We start from the raw sequence: 19,048 nt of genomic DNA on the forward strand, positions 1-19,048 counted from the left end.
GGGCGAGTATGTTGCAGGCTTATTAGGAAAGTGTACGCTCTTTCCTTGATGCAGCGCGTGCAAATATTTTAACCATAAACTGGCTATTATCAAAATTATTTCTCATAATTTAGGAAACTCTTAAATGTTTGTTTAATAATTAAAATTTATTTCCATGACCATCAATCTTTCCACGATATGTTTCAATTCAATGCATCATTTGGAAGTAATTTAATGCACGGAGGATCTGAAAATTCTCCAAATCACAAAACTCGTTTAAGGATACGAGGCATTTTTTCTGCAATTACGTCAAACATCAACCAGTTAGTAAAAAGCTAGATAATCCACCTAATTCATAGTCAATTAGTGCAATTAATATATTATATAGTTATTTATTATTTTTATTGCATGTTTATGGAAGTCACAATCGTGGTCGTGAAATACAGAATAATAAAATTTAACTTGACAGTATTATTGTGTGTAGGGATGTGAATAGCTTCAGTCGGAACCTCATCCATATATGTTTAATATGGCATATTCAAGTAGTCCGCACCGCGGACCAGTCGCCTCCAAAGTCTGGAAAGTTATGAATTAATTTAATAATACACATGTAATCGTTAATATTTTTATAATATCTGTGTCGTGAAAAAAATTATAATGGATGAAGCCTTTGCGCACTTGGAAGGAAATAAACAAGGGGACGGAAAAAAGACAACTGTAGCCCCAGATGGGGGTTGGGGCTATGTTGTATGTCTTGGTGTTGGATTTACATTTGTGAGTATCCTTTAATAAATACAGTATTGTAACACTATTGAGTTATATGGTTTTAAATACTTTGTCAGTCTACCTAATATTATGATTACTATAAACATTTTATTTTTCAAACATCTTAGTTGAATAGTTTAGTCAACGATTCGATTCCCGAACCAAAAAAGTTGTATTGTTTTCGAAATCACTTTTAAATTAAAATTTTAAGTAACGACTGTGGAAATGGTTTTTTGTGACCCATTTCAAGTTACGGGTATTAACATATACTTTATATGTTTAAAAGATTTTATCGCAACATATTAAATATACTGAAATGCGATAAAATTAAAGATAAACTGTTAAAAAGTGAAATGGTTTTGAGCGACGTCAATTAATATGTCCGAAAACAGTCCGACTTATAATTTTAGTTTCATTGAATAAGGATCGAATATTTTTTATTAACAAGGCATGAAAAATGTAAGAATTTAATTTTTGTTTATGATATTAACTCCACAAAATGTCGTGAAAACTTTTGAACGTTACCATTTTAGTTTAGTATATAAAATACAGTAACTCTATTTATTAATTAAACACAACTAGAACTGTGTGGGAATTCCGGAAATGCAAGTTCAGGGTTCCACCTGTAGGCATCCCTACTCATCGGCAAAGAAGACAGAGGATGTAGGCCGAGATAAAAAGCCGGCGTAAAAAACTCTCAGTCACTCTCTCGGTATTAATTAATGATAGATAAAAGTACAATTTTATGCTACCAGTAATTCTGATTTATTGGATTACCATTAGACGAAAGCATTTTCGATTTATTCATTACATTTTAATGTTATATGTATAAATTAATAACTTCAGCTAGTAAGCGTGTATACAGTCTTTTGTTTTATTGTCGTGCTAATGACTGCTCGTATCTTATCATTATCTTAAACTAGTGTGTGACTTCAGACATTGTATAAAAATTGTCGTAGAGAAAATGGACCGAAATTGTTTCGTACATAAATTTACCAAGGGCGGGTTTAGGAAGTAACACGCTTGCGTGATACGGTGCGGTCATTTTTTTATATTAATTTAAAAGTATCAAAATTCGTGATAAACTTTGATTCTGAAATAGCGCGATATTTTTAAAACTGATTTTGTTTTTTGTGTAAAATATAATTATGTAAAGATATATATTTCAGTACAAATTCGTAGTAAATAATAGATATAAAACTAAGTTAACTCCGAAACTAAGTAATATAAGCCCATATTTTTATCGATGACATCTCTGAGGAGACATTTAATTATATTTAACATTTGTTAAACACACTCTCTATCTTAATAGAGATAACGTCATTGTAGTAATTTTATTACTATTTACTATACAAATAAAATTAATTATTAAATAAGGTTAACATCCCCTCTTTAGTGTGTCATTGATATATCTTTATGGCTCAAAATAATTTATTAATTGTATTAGATTTCTATGGTTTTACTTGGAAACTCTTATCAACTTATTAGTGTGTGTGTGTATTCTTAAAATGATGCTTCGTGCTGGTCTGATTAAGACTTCGTTAAAAAATCGCTAATAGCTGCTAATAATAATAATAGCTGCTGTAATTGCGCTAAGCCTCGATTCTATCTAAACGCATGAGAGATTGACTAATGCTTATAGGTTTGAAACACTGATTCCTAAACACGTAACTAGAAACGTTTATAATTTCACGTAGAAATTTTCGGTCATGTCTTATATTAGTCCTTATGTTAGTTTGCGGCGGAAACCAACAACAACCTGCTTGGAGTGTGGCGCAAATGATGACACTGCACAGCATACGTTGGATGATTGTCCACAGTCTCAGTTATGTCAAAATCTTTGTTCTGTGGTGGGTTATGACCTTTGTTTTGCTTTATGTTGTACATAAAATGCTCGGTATGGAATGCAGTGGTATCCTTCTGTGAGCATAATGAGTGAGTGAGTGAGGAAATCCTAATGCGAGTCAGCGAGAGAGGAAGCGCTTTAGGACGAATCCTAGGGGTAGAAGACGGGGAGTAAATAGGAGAAGATATGCCCATCTCCTACCTTCTATGTAGTGTATACTGCACCAAAGGTTTTTGAGTGAGAAATGCCGTTGATGTCCCGGTAAAATGCGACAACGGAGCCTCTGTAACGCGGCTGTATGAATTTATCGAAGTGCTCTTAGTAGGTATTGTTCACCCAGTGTCTGAATAGTACAGATTTTGTTGTGGGTCGTGTCCCACATACCCCTGCAACTTTTTAATCCAGGCATCCCTGCCGTAGTAAATGCATTTCCACCTCGAATAAAAAAAAGGCCTTATGTTAGTTAGGTCATAGGTTGGTTCATAATTTTTTTATGGGGCTGGAGGCAAACGTACAGGCGGGCTGCTAAAAATTAATGTCGCCCATGGACACGGACATGGACAACATTAGGATTGTTTGAAAGTGGAATAGACATTTTTTTATTTTTTTATGATTTATTTATTAATTAGTTGAGATGAAATTTGGTAAATAACTCACTTACTTTAAAAAGAATAAAGGCTTTATACTCAAAATGCGTTATCTAGATGTCAATTAATATTGTGCACAGTTTTATCTTAATGTCGTTGAATAATTACATTAAACTGTTTTATAAATAACGCTTAATTCATTTCTTATTAGGTAGTTATTCAAAAGATGGAATTATGATTATTTGACGATTTGAATTTTTATTGCTCTTAAAATTTCTATCCACTATTTCTCTTAAAGCTCGTGAATAGTCCAATACATAATAATGCATATTACTTTGTTAACAATGTATAGAATACAGTATAAATGAATGCCGAAATCAGATTTGTAAATTTATATAAATTTTTTAAATATATTTTCTAGCTACGTTATCGTCGTAGTAATAAATAACTTGTAATATAATGTACAACTTAAGTAAATGGTGTTGGTAACCAGGCTGATTAAGCACTACTCCATTACTTCATCTATACCCATTTCTCTTCACAACTTTCTGTATAATACAGCAGATTATTAACGCACTAGCGAGCCCTCTGGCATTGAGAGTGACCATGGGCGGCGGTATCACTTAACATCAGGTGAGCCTCCTGCCCGTTTGCCCCCTGTTCTATAAAAAAAAAAGATTTCAGAAAGATGCCTCTTAACCACACACACAAACACATTATTTCTTTTAAGTTCGTGTTAAGTTGCACTGCTGTGCTTTTCTATTTGTTTAAAATATTTCTAATAATTATGAACTCATGATGATGAAAACCCCATGGGCGCTAGTATAGCTAAATACAATCACACGACGTTTACACTCATACATATTATGCCATATTTTTGAAGTTATACTTTCGGCGCGTAAGGTAAAAATGATGGGAGTAAAGTTTTACGATGCGCGCGCACACCGTCACATAAAACCGACATCCTGAAGTAATCTATAGTCAACATATTAGTTTTTTTCTATTGTAAGTGTCGTTTTTTATACAAACAAAAATAAGATGAAAGATAATTTTTTTGAAAGATTTCTATTTTGTTATGCCAAAGAAGTATTACTTCTAACGCGTGTATATAAGTACACGCGCTTTATTTATACTTATAATTAATTAGTAATTAATTATTATTTATCATTTGTGTCAATTATTTATTTGTAGTTAGTTCGAAATTCATCTCGAATACTTCGAGAATAGCATTATCACAATAGATAAAAACGATAGTTTATTACTAATAAGTGAATGTTGGTTTATGAATAATTAATTTACAACATTATTGTGATATAATATTGTATGAAATAATATTATATTTATCACAATATTGTATGTACGTGCGTGTGTAAATACTACGTTTTTAAGACTTAGGGTCGGTTTCACAAAGTCGGATAAGTTCCAAATAAGCTATTTATTACTTATTGGTAGGATTAACACTTTGGTTGCGTTTCACGACTGTCATATAGCGCTATTCGTCATGAAACGCGAAGTTTCTTATTCGGAACTTTTATCGTCCGAATAATTTATGTCCTGCTTGGCTATTTGGTACTTTGTCCATACATTGTGAAACAGACCCTTACAGTTAAAAAATATTATATTTACTTATAAATAAAATTATGTAACAATTTGTCAATTAATGTCACTTTAAAAACTTAACTCAAACGCGTTTTATTCGGACTTTTTAAAATAAAATATTATAATTAATAATGTTATTACCATAGTTCAATGTATCACTAAAAAGCCACTTAAATATTACAGATACATATATATCTCTTAAATGAACATTAAAAAACGTATAGTAATTAACTACTTTAAATATTAAACCTTTTAAATTAACTAAGTGTTGAAGGGGAAGGTCAGTTCAATATTTATTTCAGTTATTTTTAACACAATTCATTGTTGTACGCAAATCACTTATATATATCAACATTTAACTTTACCAGATTCATTTTTTTGCAAAATATTGCGCAATGGTTAACACAATCAACTTCATAATATATTCTTTTAACTTAAGTAAAATGATAAAACATATTTTATATGGGGCTTACTCAATTCGATATATTTATTAATCAAATTAATCAATGTTATAAAACAAAACTTAAAACTTGAATGATAACTTTCCAAATTTAACATTTATGTTTACAACGAATTTGTATTTTTTTCTAATTTATATTATTGTGACGAATATAATCACGAACTATTATCATATACTAGTCGACTAACACCTATAAAAATAATCTTTATTGAATTCAATAAATGTTATCCTTGTATGCAACAGCCTTGAAAATTTTGGTTTCTATCGATTTTATTATTTTACTTGAAAACACTTCAGCGTAATTAACGGCTATAGTATTTTTTGTTTACGTAACTTTAAAACTCGAGATAGAAATAGTTTAAAATAATTACAAGAAATCAATCATAGGCCTGTTATTTTTGTACGCCGTGTCATTTGTCATTTTCCTTTTTTTCGTTTTGTATTAAACCCACGTTTGATTATAATGAAAAAGAAGAAATTTAGATTCCTTAATAAATACAGATTTGGATAGATATTTTATATGCAATGCACTGGTTCAATGGTAACTATACATTTTTCCTTTTACTTTCAGATGCTTGGATTCGGCTCTTCAAATGCTTTTGGCATACTTTTCAATAGTTTTTTCATGGAACAAGACGGTGCGAGTGGTCTTCCTCTAGTCATAGGTGTATATAATGGTGCCTTGTCAATTGCAGGTAATTAATTTGATATTATATAGGAACTAGCAGACTCGTCCAAGCGTTGCTGTGGCTTAGGTTTTTGTTATATTACATAGTAGTAAACTATTCAAGGGAAATGGTAGGAGAACTTATGTGAAAGGTAGATAGCTTATGTGAAACGTTGGTACTTTTGACACAGCGCCGTCTGTTAGAATTGTATCAAATAATAAACAAATATTTGCAATAAAATAATATTGCGGGTATACATTGAGATGTTAACTATCCTATCTTTTAAGTTAAATCAAACTGCACACGGTGTGCAAATTTCATTGATATCGGTTCGGTAGTTTAGGAGTCCATAGCGAACAAACAACGTGACACGTAATTTATTTTGTAAAATTACGTTGCTGAATTTTATTTATAATATAAAAAAAGGTAAGTGCGGCGAAAAAGAAGTTGTCTGTTATTAACATAACTTTTACACATTTAAAGAAAAACAACAAATTAAAAAAGTGCTTTTCATTGAAAAAGAAGTTGCCAACGTACTAAACCAGAATAGCCCTTTATTCATATATCGTTTACATTTAAGACATTTAAGAATCAGATTGATTGTCCCAACGTTTTGACTGAATTTATCTTTCGTGTTAGGTACACGAAGAGATGAGAGAAGACTAGACTAGACTTTCAAAAGAACGCGTTTTGCGCAAAACTCACCTTTACTCAGATTAATCATTCTGATTAACGAGCTATTTATTTATTTAGTGGTAGCTATGTATAGATATATCTATAGTCGTTTCTCTTACACTTAACACAAACACACAAAGGAACAAAATTATTTTTCTGTAGTTTTCAGAATTAAATAAGATTAATTTTTGTCTCTTCATATAATATGTTGTTTGCGTATAAGTACTTGTCAATATACGTTTTTGGTAGTACTCGATTTTTTTAGAGATGGTCGTCATACAAAATTCACTTTTAATTAAAAAGTTAATAAATCGAATCTATTAAAGTTGGGTCATATTACATTGGGTTGACCCTAATCTATATTTAAGGTTAACTAATATCTTAATCTACGGAATTAAAAGAGAGCTATGTCATTGTCATTTTCATTTTGCATCTGTCATTGATTGATTTGGCCGAGATATTAGATTAAAATTGAAAAGGGATGACCTATTTTCGGCACATGTTTGATATAGTTAGACAATTAAATTGACGATTCAAATCCAAGAAATATTAACTGGCACATCTCGTGACGTCACACGTTCTGAAAACCATATTGATTATACTTATGTTTTACCTACATCGGTTTAAAATAAATTTTTTGCTAATAGTTTAATTATTTAACGATATCTGTAATAAATTATTAACAAATTTTGGAAACTAAGTTTCTATAGCAAAATCTAAAGCAATTCGGAAACAACAGTTATTCACAATGAAATATAATATTAATTATCTATATAACATATATTAATGAAATTAAATCGGAATATATTGTTTAGCGCAAAATACGAAGACGGCAGGACCAATTGGAGTATTTATAAAATCTATTTCTTAAATTCTGTGGAAAGTTTTTATGGAGAATTTTTTTTATATTATTTAGTACTTAGGTTTTTGTTTGGAAAAGCCAACAGTATTTATGGGGTAGCATAGCAAAATAATAATAATAGTAATCTTTATTTATTTTCTCACAAAACTGTTCCATATGTTGGTATGGTGCGTACTAAAAGGTAGGCTAATTAAAAAATATATTAGGACAAAACGAACACCTCGGGAGCACAGAGTAAACAGTGAAATATATATTGATACTACTCATTTGAAACATAACATACAATGATGAAAAGTCGTATTTTCTTATAGAATAGGGCTACGGATGTTAAGTGATGTTTGGTGACCCATAGACACTCAATGACTTAGAGCTCGCTAGCGCCGTTTTAATCGACTAGATGTCCAAAGCTACGACCTATAAACTAAAGAGGTTTCATGAAATAAAATTTGTATGAAAATTTTCCGTTAAAATTAACTTTATTTTTCAGGGTTTCTCAGCGGTATAGCCCTTAAGAAGTATTCGTTCAGACAAGTCGGTTTAGTCGGCGCTGGATTGTTCGTCTTAGGAGATATACTGACAATATTTGTACAAAGGACATATCAACTAGTATTCACATTTGGAGTTATACGAGGTAAATACCGTTTAGATTATTCATGAATGAAGGATAATATTCTTGAAGATAAATATTAGTGTTGGACATCGTGAGACTCTCAGCCCTGATGTCGAAAGTTCGATTCCAGACTTGGATTTTTTTGTATTTAACATTTAACACTCACACTTCTTGTACGGGAAAGAAAACATCGTGAGGAGACTGCACTCCCTTACACCCGCGAGTCGGGCATAGAAGGTAAAACTAAAAAAAATACTAGTATAGATTTAAAATACAGTATTTAGAAGATTCTAGACGCACTAAGGAACAGATTTTTAGTCAGAATTCGGCTTTAAATTCGTGTAATAAAACTTCTCAAACGCATAATTTAATCTTATTTTAAAATTTATTAAAATGTTAACATAAGAAAACTTAAACTTCGGACAACCCGTCTGAACTCAAAATCTATGCAACAATTTATTTCCTTTATCCAATTTTTATTCCAGGTGCTGGCTTTGGTGTTATGATACCAGTTAGTTTTACAGCATTTAATTGTTATTTTACAAAGAAACGCACAGCCATGATGAGTGCGAACCAGACTATGAGTAGTATGGCTTCCATCACGTTTCCAATTCTTGTGACGTTTTTGCTAGCGGAATATGGCTTTCGGTGGACCCTTGCCTTAATAATGGCTATAGATCTTCATTTGTTATTCGCAATGATTGTGATGCATCCAGTTGAATGGCATATGATTCAAGCACCAGAAGTTAAAGGTAAGTGAAGAAAAGAGACGACATACTTAATATAAATACCTATAATATTACTTGAAACTCGTATTTTTATTATATATGTATGTATGTACATGTAAATGCTGACTAAGAGTTGCATTGCTAGTTCAACTCGTCCGTTCTACGATCTTGGTTTGTAATCTAGCAGTAAATTTGTGCATTGTAATAATAATAATAATATTTATTTATTTTTTCACAAAAACTTACAAAACTTCATACATTATTATTTATATACATATGTTACAACTATTTATTAACATATCAGTATAAAAATTTGTGCATTGTGTTACATATAAGAACATTATATTATAATTTAAATGAAAATATTGTTTGGATTGCATTAAAATGTGTTGACACGCCAACACAATTATTTAAAAAATTGAGTTTGTTATTCATTTGTTTAGTAACGCCATCTCGTGACTAACTGCAACGTACATAACTAGTACTGTTTCTAACAAAGAATAAATATATAACATTTATAGTCAAATTAACTGATGATAAAAATGAAAAAAAAAATCATTTGATATTAGATAGAACTTCTTGTCTATTTGAAAAACATAAACACGATACCGAAATCTGAGGCCCAAGGTTAAAAGGTCCTCTGTTTTTTTGAGCGCCTTTTATATTAAACTATTAACAGATATTTTCATGTGATCTATCTCACCCCGTAATTGGTGGCTATACCCATTTCAATATGTGCTACGTCATCCAAAGTTTTCTGCTTACTTAGACCATTTTTTTACAATAATGATTACTTAAGTATTTCCAGTAAAACAAATTAAAGCAGCTGTGTCCAAATTACGAAAAAGTTTTATTTATTTATTTATTTCGTAATCCTGCAGCTAACATAAATTATATATAATTACAAACAAATACACTGAAAATATAGCCAAAGATGGAATACATCATACATTTTACTACAAAAAGGTTCAAAGATTTACAAAAGGGAACAAACAAACAAAAAGTATTCAATACATTTAACTAATTATGATTCAATTTATTTAAGTAAGCTTAATTTGGTTGTGTTGTGTGATGGTGTAAAAGTGTGGGTATGTACGTGATGGTGTGTATGTGGGGTGTGCTCATAATGCTGGTGAATTTGCGCTATGGATATTCTTAATACACTTTTTAACCACATTCCACGATAACCTAAACAAGTCAAGGCTTAAATAGTGGTTTGATTAAGATGCAACAGAAAAATTGCTAGCCTTAGTCATTTGAGGTAGACTTAAAGTAAATTCTTTCACACATCCTTACACATATTCTCACACACACAACCTATATATATAACCAATACTTTTGTTTTATTTTGTTTGTTACTTAATTTTAGTATATAGCGATCTCTTTGCATATCTTATATCCGCGATGCAAACACCTGCATGCAAACCTGTATAATTCAATACTGTGCAGAGATAAACAAACATGACGTTGATGACGTCTTAATTATAAGAATTGAAAGTGTTACAGACGGTCCAGTCCAATTACAAATCATTTATTTTACATAAAAGATTTAGAGTTTACAAGGATTTTATCCGATTCCCGTAACAACATATTTTTAAGGAATCAACGACTGGCTGATCAATAAATGCTAACTATATTAATAGAACTCTATGTTACCAATTCGAATTAGGGTTCTACAAGAAACCTAGGAGTTCAGGCACATCTGATTCGAACTCTCATATAATAAACACTATACTGATCAATTAAAATCAATTCAAAAACTTTGTTAAGTGCCAATCTGAAATGTAATCCGCATTGTTAATCAAAAAATACTAGTTTAAACTCAAATTATATGTGTAATATTATTATTGTAGTTTTTGTTAAATTTATCTTCACCATAAATTGATGTAGCATCTAACATATACAGTATTAATGCATTATATATGATGTGCTGTACTTTAATAAATAAAAATATGTCCATTGTGGTTTCGGTTCTATATCATCACTGTGTTTCTTGCTTCTATGTGTTTATCCATCACTTTCAGAACTCTCATCACTTTGTGACGTTATCAGTGTTAAAAATAAATCCGAGTCCTTTGACGAAGCTGTTATAAAAATGTTGCCAGGTGATGACGTCATTGAGATTAAGAAATCACCTCTCCGGCACCAGTCGATCCAGAAAAGTATTATGTGAGTATAAATTTACATTTTGAATTAAAACAGTAGTGTTTATTACACTTAAAGTTGGGGCCTTTGTGGCTAAATGGACTTTTCCTCATAAATATTTGTAAAAATAATATACATATAATTTACGTCTATGCTCTTCTTTCCAACATTATTATTTTTAAGTCCATAAAAATCTCAATAATAATCATATTGACAACTATATATAAATCATGTGTCACGTTGTTTGTCCGCTATGTACTCCTAAACTACCGAACCGATATCAATTAAATTTGTGCACCGTGTGCAGTTAGATCTAACTTAAAAGATAGGATAGCTTACATCTCAATTTATACCCGCAATATTATTATATTGCAAGTATTTGTTTATTATTTGATACAATTCTAACAGATGGCGCTGTGTTAAAAGTACCAACGTTCCACATAAGTTCTTCTACCGTTTCCCTTGAATAGTTTACTACTATGTAATATAACAAAAACCTTAGCCACAGTAACGCTTGGCCAAGTCTGCTAGTTTGTAATATATTACAAAACTATTAACTAGGAATTTGAATGATAAATCTGTTGCTAAGCGTCCCTCTTATTGTGAACCTCATCCATGTAATAACGTGGAAGCTAATTTTATAGTTAAAATCTAAAAGCGCAAAATATATATTTACAGTATATTATAATTTAAAATATTTTATGGACATGACGCACATGATCAAATCAAAATAAATATTCAATATTCTAATCCATGTTTTTGTCTCAGCAAAAACGTGTTATAAACAACAATCATTTTAAAATTAACATATTTAAGTGGCTTAATTAATATAGTGTCATATTCCATTTCCTCCCTTTAATATAGTTCAGGGAGAACAATGACTGTCTGTTTTACCTTTTAAATAGTTAGATAAAAGGGACCAAAATATGTAACATCAGTCTAATTACTCCATTTAAACAAAATCATAAGGTGGAGGTCTTTAGGGTAATAACCCAAAGAACGAATCCCTCCCCTCTACTATTTTATCACACCTATTTGACAGAAGATTATTTTTGATAATTATTTAGTTAAAAGTACTTTAGAATCAGCTAATTCTGACTATATTGTATGGTGTATATAACTAAAGTTCTGAAATTTAGAAGAAAATATTAAAAACATTTTATTTGAATGTAGTTTTTTACCGATGCAAAAATTATTCATTTTTATATCTCTTGGATTGTGAAATGTTTTATTGTGAATAACATCAGAAAGGTTATGTTACAAATTTAATTAAATTTGAAGATATTTATTTCATTTCTTATCGTAATTTATACAAATAACATATATTTACCATTTTTGTCACTCTAACGTTATAATATATATTTAGGGTAGAATCAATGATCACTTGATCCTATTGACGAAGCTTTAATAATATAATACCCTGTATTATATTATTAATGCTTTCAAACATGTTAAAATAAGGACAATACTTTGTTATAATAAAATAAATAGGGTATACAGGAACCCTAAAGGCACTAACCAGATCCATGCAACTTCTCACAATTGAGTAGTCTGCAATATCGTAATCGTGTACGACTTCCAAAGGCTCAAAGGCAACTTTTTGTATCGAAGAAGTTTGGTTCCTTAAAGAATAGATAAATATCAATTGTGTAGGAATATAACAGGGCAAAAAAGTAAATAATTACCACTGCAAGGTTGCTAAAACGATTCGGCCAAAAAAATGGAGTTACTGAAAATTGCCCGTTTGAAATTGCCTGTTGCCTAATAACTTATGCAACCTACTTACTTTTTTATATGTATAATTATATATCTTATGGTTACGAAGTGTAAATAAATAAATAATCCCCAGAATAATTTTTCATCACACATCACATCATGAACACTGTTTTATTACTTTCAGAAAAATAATATATGACAACGTAGAACTTGATCTCCTAAAGGATCCGAAATTCGTCAGTACCTTAGTAGGTCTAGGATTTGCCTTCGTTTCAGACGTGACCTATCTAGCCATGGAACCGATGCTCTTATTCTCCTATCAGTACTCTAAGGTGAGGATAAATTTAAAATATAATATTTCTGTTCACCTCTATAAAACACAACTTCGTGAAGACTACGAAGTTGTGTTCTATATATATATTATAATATATTTCACTACATTTTTAACAGTACTACTAATACGATAGAATTCCAAAATAACTCCCACACCAACTAGTCTACATAAAAACATTAAAATATTAAACTTATATTCCTAAATCTCATAACTAACAATATGTTCTATAGATAGATATATATATATAGAAGATATATATATATATATTTTCCTAATAGGCAAGTGTGTATGTTGATTTTTTGGTCTAAATCTTGCCACCTCACTACATTCTCCTTCAGGAGCAAGCGTTTGTGCACACTTGTGGTGACTGGTCGGACTTGAATTCGTGTATGTGGTGATGTTAGTTATTTCGACTATTTGCGTCTTGTTTCTTTCGTTTCTTGAGAGGACAAGTTTCTTTTTTCATTATTAATTAACTATTTTAATTAAGATGATGTGGAACATGTGTAAAACAAAAACTTGGCGATGAAAAAGAGTTTATTGCCAATCCTTTTCTTCCGTTCTACTCTTGATTTGATAACTAGCAGTTAATGTTAAATTAGAAGCATTTAGCCTGAAATATGACGTTTATAAGTGTACATTGTGTTACCTAAATGAATAAATGATTTTGTTTTGATTTGATACATAGAGGTGTCCATTGGTGCACAGCCGTCACCGATTGATCTCAGGGTTTAGGATCGCTGGCTCAAGCCAATCAACCAACACAGCTCATCCAACTCTGAACTCTGTATATATTATAATATTGGGTCTGGGTCCTCAGATTTTTGTTTTGTTATATTTATTTTTGTCTAACAGGCAAGTAGGTGATCATCCTTTTGAGTGTAATACTCGTTATTGACTTTTTGTGTCTATGGCCGTACGAGCGATTAAGAGAACGTTCGTAAAACGTAAATCTATAAAATCGTGAATCATTACTTTTTTCGGTTGAAAATTATTTTAGACTAATTTGAGCAATTATTTTTAATACAATTAAGTTAAATATTCTTTTATACTACTATAATTTGCGAAAAGCTTTTCAATACATATGGAGCAAGCTATATAATAATGAACGTGAAAATTATACTTTCATATTGGTATATTTCAGATGCAAGTCGCAACATGTGTAATGGCTGGGGCGATCGCTGATTTGGCAGCTCGATTTTTCCTCGCTGTTTTCACTTATTTCTACACAGTTGACAGTAGGAAAGTTTTCTTTGTGGGCACATTTATAACGATGATTTTACGAATAGGTAAGTTTTTAATCATGGGTTTTACTTAGTTGTTATATTTAAAATATATATTTTGACCCTACTCACACAAATCACACACTGAGTACCCCAGCATATATATATTTTTTATATAATTATGTTTTGCTGTGCGTACCTACCACAAAGAAATTAGTTTTTAGATATTTCGAAAGATAAATGAAATATAATGTTTTTTGGACTAATATCAATACACAATCTTTACAAAAAACGTATTTAATATTTTACATTAACCAAACCTTTTTCTTTTGCTTGTGTCCTTTTTAATAGGACCATATTATCATATTTTACATTAGTTTTAATTGCTTTGTTCGGTTCCATTTGTTTTGTCTAAATAACTTAATGTCTTATGTATTTTGCACTTCTTGCTTACCTTATCTAGTTTTTCATCACAGTGGTTGCTTGGAAGAGATCACTCAAAAGCGATAAGGCCGTCACTTGCACTACTTTTCATTCAATTAAATAAATATGTATTATATTTCTGTAACGAAGTGTTAATAAATAAGTATACTTACGTCATTAAACCGAACATAACGGAAATACGTAGACAGATTTTTATTTGAATTTTAATACATTTACGCATAATTCACATAATTATAGCCGAAAAATTCTTTAAACATATTAAATCGGAAGTGTCACATTAAAATAATTCACACGATATCACAAAATTAACTACATGTAATGTATAATAATGTTTTGACAAACTTTTCCTTGAACGGCTGCAAAAGGATAATTGATTCGTTAATGTTAAATTCAACTAACGTAAACACTGTGTAAATTATAAGGGTAACGTTAGATAATTTTATATAAAAAAAAATAAGTTTTCGAAAAAACAATTTTCAGTTAGTACTTTTCCATGCAGAAATTGATACAAATTCTATCCTAAGCAAAAAAAATGTGAGAACATATAACGAGAATTATGAAAATTTCTTCACATCTGTTACTTAGATACCTTGCTTAAAACACTTTATAATTAAAGCACATACTTAAAATGATTTTCTCCGGCCGTATGTATGAAACGATTATCTTAAAAAGCACCGAAAGAGTTTTAGATTTTTTACATGCATTGCAATTCAATGCAATGCATGTAAAAATGCATTAAGGAAGATTTTAGTGTATGGATATGATTGTTGAATAGTTCACAAGAAATATTGTCAAAATTAACCAAAACACGCGGGCAATTGTGAAATTTAGAAATATAAAAATTAACTTTTTCTCGTAACAATTACAAATAAGTCAATATTACACCACTATTATGTTACGAGGTACTGAACCCAAAAACTAGCCAATTCATAAACTACCATACATATAACTTAAAGCACCGAAAATTATCAATTCTATGTAATTTTTCATTTAATTTTTTTTTCAGTTCTCATACTGTCAGATAATATAACGTATGTCTTTGCGATAACGATAATATCTGGCCTCGTGAGATGTTCTGTCCAAGTGCTATTTCCACTTGTGCTGGTGACAGCTGCACCTGACAGATTCCCGGCAGCTCTAGCCCTCCACATACTATTCTCTGGATGCCTCATGTTGATGGCGGATCCTATGATAGGTATGTATAAATTCCAAACAAGACTTTAGACAAAAAAATGGTTGCCTGTAAAGTCGGTATACGGGCGAAAGTTTTACGTGACAACGACTTTGAGTGGTAAAATAATTTTAATGTGAATATTCATTCGTATAGTAGGAAGAAGGATGAATCACTTTTTATGTCTGTCTCTCTCGCTCTTAGGCGGGCTAACCATGCCCGAGTGGAAGGGACGCGTGCCTCTCACTCGCTCTCATTGTGAGCGCATAACGTGAGCGGAGCGTAACGCAGTTTCTTGAAGTGTCACCCGGCAAACCAATTTATAAGACGTTGTCACGTCAAAAGGTGTCGGGTTCAAATCCCGAATGGGGTAGTAAAACTAATTTTCCTAGGAAAAAAGACATTAAATTTTATAGTTAAGTAAAACTTAACTTTACTTAATACTGTGATGATGTCGCTCGTTCTATCGATCGAAGTATGAGAGACGTAAAATATACGAACGTCTCATTTCAATTATGAGTACAGCCAGTCTCAATAGACTAGCTGTAGTTCAATCTGCTAAAAAACTTTACCTTTTATACAAACGTAATAAAGAGGAATGATTGGCATTTGTGTGTGTGTGTTGTATTAACTTTTTTTATAGAAGAGGGGTAAACGGGCAGGAGGCTCACCTGATGTTAAGTGATACCGCCTATGGACACTCTCAATGCCAGTGCTCGCGAGTGCGTTGCCGGCCGTTTTTCTTGAAAGAAGAATTGGTTTGGAAATACTACGTTGTATATGTTTCAACTAACGGCAGATCAAAGTACGAAGGGACCTCTTATGGAAATAAAAATATTTTATTTTTGGAACTCAAAAAGTACTGGGCTGATTCCAAGATTTCTTTTTACAGTTTGCCTTTTTTAATTGAGGCCAAAGTCGCCTTAGCACGATCAGGAACAGTATCCCTTTGTGACATGACTATAATAAGTTCCATTTATTTATAATAAATATAAAATTATGTTCAGACGTGTAGTACTATTATTGAACTAGGTATATCCTTTCAGGTGTGATATACGAAGCAACGGGGAGTTACGTGAACTGTTTCATAGCAATGAGTTTTTGCTGTTTAGTGTGTATTGTTCTGTGGACTGTTGAGTATTTTGTGTATCGTAAGAAAGCGTAATGATGTCAAAAATTAGGACATGATTTTAAACTTTTGTATTTGTGTAATTTAATATTGTTTTGTTTTAATCATAGTTATTGCATGACCAATAAAACAAAAACCTTTCTCGGGCTAAATTAATTCTTATTATGGCAACACTAAGTTTTTGTCACTTGGATATTGACATTTAACACATTCAGAGTCCATTCCTTTAGACACGTGTTTCCCAACGTGGGGCCCTCGCCCCATAGTGGGGGAATTTGATTTTCCTAGGAGCTACTCGAAATTCATTCATATTATTTAGAATTAATCATATAATAACCAATCATTTTTTTTCTAGTGAACTATTAAATGTTTAAAATTGAAGATTATATATTGTTGGGCATAAGCCCCACCTTAGCCTTTCTAAAATTCTTCTAAATTTCTATATATTCGGTATTATAACTCTTAAAAATCATAATAACAAAAAATAAGAGCACGCACAATGGAATAGACACCACACCACACTGTTACAGATGACAGTGACAGTCAATAATGACATTTAAAAAATGTTGCCATTATAAGAAATTAGTTCTTATAGTTTTCCGTAATTCCGCAAAAACAGTACTGGCGTTGTTGCTTCAACGTTCGCCAAAAGCACCAATGAACTTTCTGTCTGTGCATTTAAGATTCGCTAATAAAGTAAAACATCGTCAGGAAACTGGCATGTTTGTAATCCAAAAATCGATGACATATGTCAAACAAAAGGCTGTCATCACCTTTTTGTCTATGTCAAAAGACCAAACAAAGGGATGCAATCTGAGGTCAGATTTATTTTTAAATAGTTTTCCGCAATATAGAGGGTTTTTTTTATTGGTCTCGCTTTACACTAAGCCATATTATTATTTAAGTCAATAACTTCAGTGATTATGTTAAGTCGAATATTGAACCTATGTATGAGGCTTCTATATAATAGTGTTATATTCGTACAATGCTAGTATTAAGCAGTGGTGGATTTACCAGCTGAGTAGGTTGGAGCCTACTGCGGCAGATTAACGAGGCGACATTTTTTTTGCTACTTAATAGAAATCCATATATTTTTGCATGATGGATTTTTGATGTTTTACATATAGAAATGTTCTAGAGTAAAACAGCTAGCGCGGTCCCAGTAATCGACGTCTGCGGCCTCATCTCAGACTTTGTATGACTAAAAAGAGCAAAATTGCTGAAAATGTATTTCCCTCTCTCTCTTCCCCCTAACAATCCATACATGTGAGGCCTACTACTGATAAGAGGCTGCGAACTGAATAGTTGGTGTATAAATTGTGCTCAAAAATCAAAGCCAAAAAATTTAACAAAATTGTAGGATTGTAAATGCTTGTAAAAAATTTGTAAATCCGCCACTGGTATTTAGTATAATTAAATTGCAATTATAAGTTACCTAATTAAATAGAAATAAAACTTTAACAAGAGCTATATGCCAAAGGTATGTAGCACTATATACAATCGAATATAGACGACTATAGCTATGTTCATATATTACGTATCACTCTTATTACACAGTTCTTGGTAAAGTAATCATGTATCTATTTATCTCAGCGTAACCTATTAGATAGATAGAGACGAAAGAGTAATGTTGTTAAAACGAAAAAGTAAAAGTTTTTTATGCCGATATTATCATGAGAATTCAAAGTAGTAACAAAAAAGAGTATGTACTTATGTACACGCGTTAGAAGTTATATTTCTTTGGCGTATGGAGAAAATTACTAAAATGCAGTAGTGATTGACGATAAGTATTAAAAGTAATCAAAAATATTTTATGTAAATAAATAAATTATTAGTAAATACTATCACCGTCGTTTATGAAATTGATTTAAAAACACCAAAATTTGTTTTTTTACACTGTTTAATTGTACTGTTACGAAACCCGTGTTCTAAATATAAAAATACTAGAATTTACAACTTGAACATAGTTATCGATTCTACCCATCTAGACCTAACTTTACGATGTCGAATTCAGGTGTCGGTGTGCGCGCGCAGCGTAAAAATTCACTCTCATAATTTTTTTCCATCGCGCCAAAAGAAGTATAACTTCAATATGAACCAATAACTT

General features: G+C 31.1%; 1 protein-coding gene across 2 annotated transcripts; it reads left to right on the plus strand.

Moving 5' to 3' along the window:
• Window positions 1-474: 474 nt before the first annotated feature.
• Window positions 475-18,760, plus strand: LOC110995075 (monocarboxylate transporter 13). Of its 2 annotated transcripts, none has more exons than XM_045631999.1 (9): window positions 475-753; window positions 5,808-5,931; window positions 7,929-8,072; window positions 8,537-8,803; window positions 10,804-10,948; window positions 12,825-12,972; window positions 14,119-14,263; window positions 15,648-15,836; window positions 16,859-18,760. In XM_045631999.1, exons 1-9 carry the CDS (start codon window positions 637-639, stop codon window positions 16,975-16,977), a joined length of 1,398 nt encoding a protein of 465 aa, XP_045487955.1. In that variant the 5' UTR covers window positions 475-636; the 3' UTR covers window positions 16,978-18,760. The 2 variants fall into 2 exon arrangements, with proteins under 2 accessions (XP_045487955.1, XP_045487956.1); XM_045632000.1 differs by having other exon boundaries at window positions 10,885-10,948.
• Window positions 18,761-19,048: the final 288 nt, after the last annotated feature.

The sequence above is a fragment of the Pieris rapae genome, chromosome 17, assembly GCF_905147795.1.
Source record: "Pieris rapae chromosome 17, ilPieRapa1.1, whole genome shotgun sequence".
NCBI lineage: Eukaryota > Metazoa > Arthropoda > Insecta > Lepidoptera > Pieridae > Pieris > Pieris rapae.

Excerpts from the sequence above, each read along its gene's own strand:
- LOC110995075 (XM_045631999.1), top strand. The coding sequence starts at position 637 with ATGGATGAAGCCTTTGCGCACTTGGAAGGAAATAAACAAGGGGACGGA. Across the intron at positions 8,804-10,803 it reads TCAAGCACCAGAAGTTAAAG|AACTCTCATCACTTTGTGAC; the intron begins GTAAGTGAAGAA and ends CATCACTTTCAG. Across the intron at positions 14,264-15,647 it reads AACGATGATTTTACGAATAG|TTCTCATACTGTCAGATAAT; the intron begins GTAAGTTTTTAA and ends TTTTTTTTTCAG.